General features: G+C 48.3%; 1 protein-coding gene across 1 annotated transcript in view; it reads right to left on the bottom strand.

Moving 5' to 3' along the window:
- The window catches only part of PSMB3 (proteasome (prosome, macropain) subunit, beta type, 3), an 11869-nt gene continuing 6865 nt past the window's right edge, over positions 1–5004 (bottom strand). Inside the window, exons 4-6 of the mRNA XM_011984709.1 lie at positions 3592–3769; positions 1650–1744; positions 1–113 (exon numbers count right to left, since the gene is read on the bottom strand). Coding sequence (XP_011840099.1) covers positions 65–113; positions 1650–1744; positions 3592–3769 — 322 coding nt within the window. The 3' untranslated portion in view covers positions 1–64. The remainder of the gene's footprint in view (positions 114–1649; positions 1745–3591; positions 3770–5004) is intronic.

Genomic DNA, 5004 nt, shown 5'->3' with positions numbered 1-5004 from the left:
TGAAAGACAGGCTATTTTATTTCAAAAAAAAAAAAAAAAAAAAAAGTGGGCTCTGGGAACAGGGTTAGTCCATTCGGGCCTTCAGTGTCCTGGTGGTGATTTTGTCCTTCTCGCTGCAGAGGAAGAAAATCACAAGAAAACAACATCTCTACCCATCCGGACCGTGACTGTGACTAGCTCTCCCGGCCCTCAGCACCGAGCCCTCAAGCCCTGGGGTAAGGGAGCAGAACAAATGGCCGCCCGCTGCCTCTAGGTGTAACTATCCTGCTCTAGTTCATTCCTGCTGGCTCATCTCCTCTGCCTGTGGTGAGGAAGGAGGGACAGGAACAGAGACCTGGGCAGACTTTCCACAGGTGGAACCACCTCGAGGAGGCTTTCCCAGAAAATGATTCTGGGAAAGGGCGACTTCACAGCTCTCCAAAGAAGGGAAGGAGCTTGGCTGGATGCGGTGGCTCATGCCTGTAATCCTAGCACTTTGGGAGGCCGAGGTGGGTGGATCACGAGGTCAGGAGTTCAATACCAGCCTGACCAGCATGGTGAAACCCCATCTCTACTAAAAATACAGAAAGTAGGCGTGGTGGCATGTGCCTGTAATCCCAGCTACTCAGGAAGCTGAGGCAGGAGAATCGCTTGAACCCAGGAGGCGGAGGTTGCAGTGAGCCAAGATAGCACCAGTGCGGCGACAGAGCGAGACTCATCTCAAAAAAAGAAGGAGGGAAGGAGCTCCTCCAAGCCTAGAGAACAAGCCACTTAGGAAGGAGAAGGTGTGGTTTCACCCCAAAGAACATTAAAAAACCTTTGGTGGTAAATTCTGTTTTTTGGGTTTTTTGAGACAGAGTCTCACTCTGTTGCTGGAGTGCAATGGCGCTATCTTGGCTCACTGCAACCTCCGCCTCCCAGGTTTAAGCAATTCTGCCTCAGCCTCCTGAGTAGCTAAGATTACAGGTGCACACATCATGCCCAGCTAATTTTTGTATTTTAGTAGAGACCATGTTGGCCAGGCTGGTCTCGAACTCCTGACCTTGTGATCCTCCTGCCTCAGCCTCCCAAAGTGCTGGGATTACAGGCATGAGCCACCGCGCCCGGCCAAATACTGTTTCATGGTAATTAAGCAGGCTATCCCCCGAAAGGGTCCAAATGCTTATCCTGCAATGTAGGAAAGTGGTTGGAAGGACACCTCCTATTCTATCCAATCAGGTTCCTGGTGATGTCTCCAAACAAGAGGACAAGGGGGATGGCACTTAGGGAGCTGGCTGGAGCCTGGAAATTGGTCCCTAGAGCCCAGAACATCATATAGATCTGGGCTGGAGAGAGGATGCAAGCCACCTAAAATTTCAATCCATTTGTAGTAGCTTTGCTGTGGCTCACCCCAACACAGATCCCTGAGACTTTGGGGACATTGTTAAGGAAGAAATGTCTCTTGAGAGCACGGGTCACAGAACCTCAGCTGACAGAGGCCAGAGGAAGCTGGGTAGGCTGCCAGCTACCAGCCATAGGTAGGCATGGACTTTTGCTCACCCAGGATAGCCAAAAGCACCTTTCTTATCTCATACCTGACCAGGGGGCTGGGAAAATGGGGTGTATGCTTGTGGAGAAGGGAGAGGCAGGGTGTCTGCAGAACGTCTAGACTTCTCCCAGCCCATACTCACATGATGTGGACAATAACTCCCATGCCTGACACTGCATCCCGGTCCACAGCATTCAGCATGGCTTGGGAGATGGTTTCAAACAGGTGTTCTGGATCCTGCCAACAGAGTGGGACCCCATGAGACCACAGCCTCTGGCTCTGATTTGGTTTGGTCCCTTAACTCTCTTTTTTCTAGGCTCAAGGTTCCCAGCTCTGGCCTCAAGACATGCCTGAAGTAAGGGATGATTCCCAGGATGTGGGAAGCCCCCCTCAGCTCCTTCCTTGGAAGGAAGCAGAATTATGTAAAGGAAAGTGAAAGAGACGTCAAGCCCTGAATTTCTTTTACTAATCAGCAGTGTGACATTGGGCAAATAGCACGTCCCTTCACTGAGCCTCAGTTTCTTCTCCGTAAAATAGGGAGAAGAATCCCTATTTGGTTCCCATGTGCTTTAGCAGCTGTTTGATGGGCTCTGATCCTGGATATCTTAACAGGTACCTCAAAACCCAACCTGTCTCCAACCACAAACCCACTTTCCCCAAACCTGTTCCTTCTACATTCTGTCTTGGCTAGCCTAGCTGGAGAATCCAGCCATCCTCTGTCTCTACCTCCTTCACTTCTGTTTTAAGTGACTAAGTCCCCTTGACAGCTGCCTTCCTGCCTCCCCACTGCCACTGTCTTTGCTCAGGGCCTCAGTGCCTCCTGCAGGCGATAACAGCCTGTCACGTCCACCTAAAGGCACCTGATTCCCTAGGTTCCTTATGGCAGAGGACAGAGTTCACACTCCTTGGCATGGCATTCAAGGCCCTTTGAGGTCTCATCTCAGTCTCCAGCATCGTTTCGCACCATGTTTAACCCACACTTCAGCCAGGTTCAGCTCTCTCCAGTCACTGAGCATACCTGGCCATTCCTGTACCTTTGCACAGGCTGTTCCTTCTGCTACCAGACTCTTTTCTTTCCTCGTCTTCCCAACAAACTGCAGTTTAATGGTATTTGGGTGTGTCTTGCTTCACTGGACTGCAGTGGGCCCTTGAAAGCAGACTGTACCTGCTTTCCCCAATGCCCAGGAGAACTGACAATAATGACAGCCGACCCTCGCCGTCGAGCACTATCTAATCTCTTCTCATTTGTTTTTTTGCTCGCTTTGGCAGGACATATACTCATTTGTTTTCCTCAGCACCACTGTGGGGTTTTTTTTTTTTTTTTTTTTTGAGATGGAGTTTAGCTCTGGTGGCCCAGGATGCAATGCTATGGCACGATCTTGGCTCACTGTAACCTCTGCCTCCCAGGCTCAAGTGATTCTTCTCAGCCTCCTGAGTAGCTGGGATTACAGGCGTGCACCACCATGCCCGGCTAATTTGACATTTTTTTTTTAGTAGAGACAGTTTCTCCACATTGGTCAGGCTGGTCTTGAACTCCTGACCTTAGGTGATCTGCTTGCCTCAGCCTCCCAAAATACTGTGATTACAGGTGTGAGCCACCGCCCCTGGCCTCCTCAGTACCACCTCTAAGGTAGACTTTCTTATCCCCATTTTACAGTCAAAGTAGTGGAGGCAGAGAGGTAAACTGGCTTCTCCAAGAACAATAACTAAGGTGGTGGGTGGATCCAAGTTTCCAACCCAGACAACCTGGTTCCAAAGCCCATTCTGTTGAGCCGCCTCTAACCCTACACTGAGTTAAATGTTTGCTCAACCAATGGATGCGAGAACCCTGTAAACCCAATGTAAGGAATTCTTACTGCTGTGGCAAATATCTAACTGTGGTTTCCCAACAGAAGATGCTCTCCTTTGGAGCCAGTCAGCCCTGGCAGATGGAATTTCTGGATACCCTTCCAAGGAGCAGCAGCTGCGGCTTTCTCTCCCACCTGCACCATTTTCCCCATTACCTGCCACATAAACACATTTTTTTCCTAATGACCAAGGGTGGGTACCTCAGAGCCCAGTCCCACTCCATGCCACCAACATACCATGTTGGGCTCCCAGAGGGACTCGCACATTCCGTACATTTGTTCGGCGCAGGTGCCACTGACCACAAAGTCATCAGTCACCATGGGGCAGCCGATGAGGTCTAGAGAGCAAATGAAGGGCTTGAAGGTCTTCGGGTCCAATCCGGCAATGACTGGCTCAGTGTAGTAGGGGCCAAACCTGTGGGGACCAGCATCAGAGAGAGAAACCAGAACTCAGGAATGCTCACTTTCATGTTCAAGCCTATTCAGACAAGGCTCCGGCCTAGACCCAGACCCAAAGGGAAATGGAGGACCTGTTTAGGAAGATCAGCTTTCCCTGAGGCCAGCTCCCTCTCCCTTCTCCTGCCAGCTAGCAATATTCTAAGACTTCTTCACTTTCTTTTCTTCAACACTTACCTTTCTGTCCTCCTTATCTCTGACCCTCTTGTCCTCCTTTCTTTCAGAATTGTTTTCTTCTAATCCTCCCTCTCTTCACCCAAGGTCCTACCATCACTCAGTCCTCTATGTGTATGTTTATACCTCTACTCCTTTAGAGAAAAGACTGGAGGCAGTTTATATGAAAAACACTGAAAAATAAAACTAAACCATTAAAACATAATACAAGATAACTCAGACTGAACACAAAGTTTTGTTTTGAGCCCCCTCGCAGGCAAGGCACAGAGGGATACTCAGTGGCTGGGTTACTCTCATTGTCTGGCAAAAGGAAATGGCAGCTCATCAGAAACTTGTTCTAGACACTGATCTGTAAGAAAAATCAGTCTTAGGGATCTTTATGTACAGATGATGGTCCCTGACTTATGATGGTTCAACTTAAAAATTTTCAACTTTATGATGGTTCCAAAGTAATAGGCATTTAGCGGAAACTATGCTTTGAAATTTGATCTTTTCCCAGGCTAGCAATATGTGGTACCAAACCCACTCCTAATGCTGGACAGTGGCAATGAGCGGCAGCTCCCAGTCAGCCACACAATCACGAGAGGAAACAACAGATAATTTACACTGTTCTGCTGTGAGCAATTTTTGGATATAGTGTTTTGTGTTTTTGCATCCTATGTCTACAAAATACCCATTTCAAATTACAATATTTTAAACTTATAACATGTTATAAGGTAAGGAGTGTCTGTATAAAATACCAAATAACAAATGGCCAATATCCTCAATAGAGTCAGTAAAGAGATATTATCCATATGTCTTATTGGATCACAGTCATTTCTTTCTTTTTTTTTTTTTTTTGAGACAGAGTCTTGCTCTGTTGCCCAGGCTGGAGTGCAGTGGCATGATCCTGGCTCACTGCAAGCTCTGCCTCGTGGGTTCAAGCCATTCTCCTGCCTCAGCCTCCCAAGTAGCTGGGACTACAGGTACCCGCCACCATGCCCAGCTAATGTTTTGTATTTTTAGTAGAGATGGGGTTTC

This window comes from Mandrillus leucophaeus, unplaced genomic scaffold, assembly GCF_000951045.1.
Source record: "Mandrillus leucophaeus isolate KB7577 unplaced genomic scaffold, Mleu.le_1.0 Scaffold272, whole genome shotgun sequence".
Classification (NCBI taxonomy): Eukaryota; Metazoa; Chordata; class Mammalia; order Primates; family Cercopithecidae; genus Mandrillus; species Mandrillus leucophaeus.
Note: the sequence above shows the minus strand (reverse complement) of the source record. Positions and strands in the feature narration are given on the sequence as shown.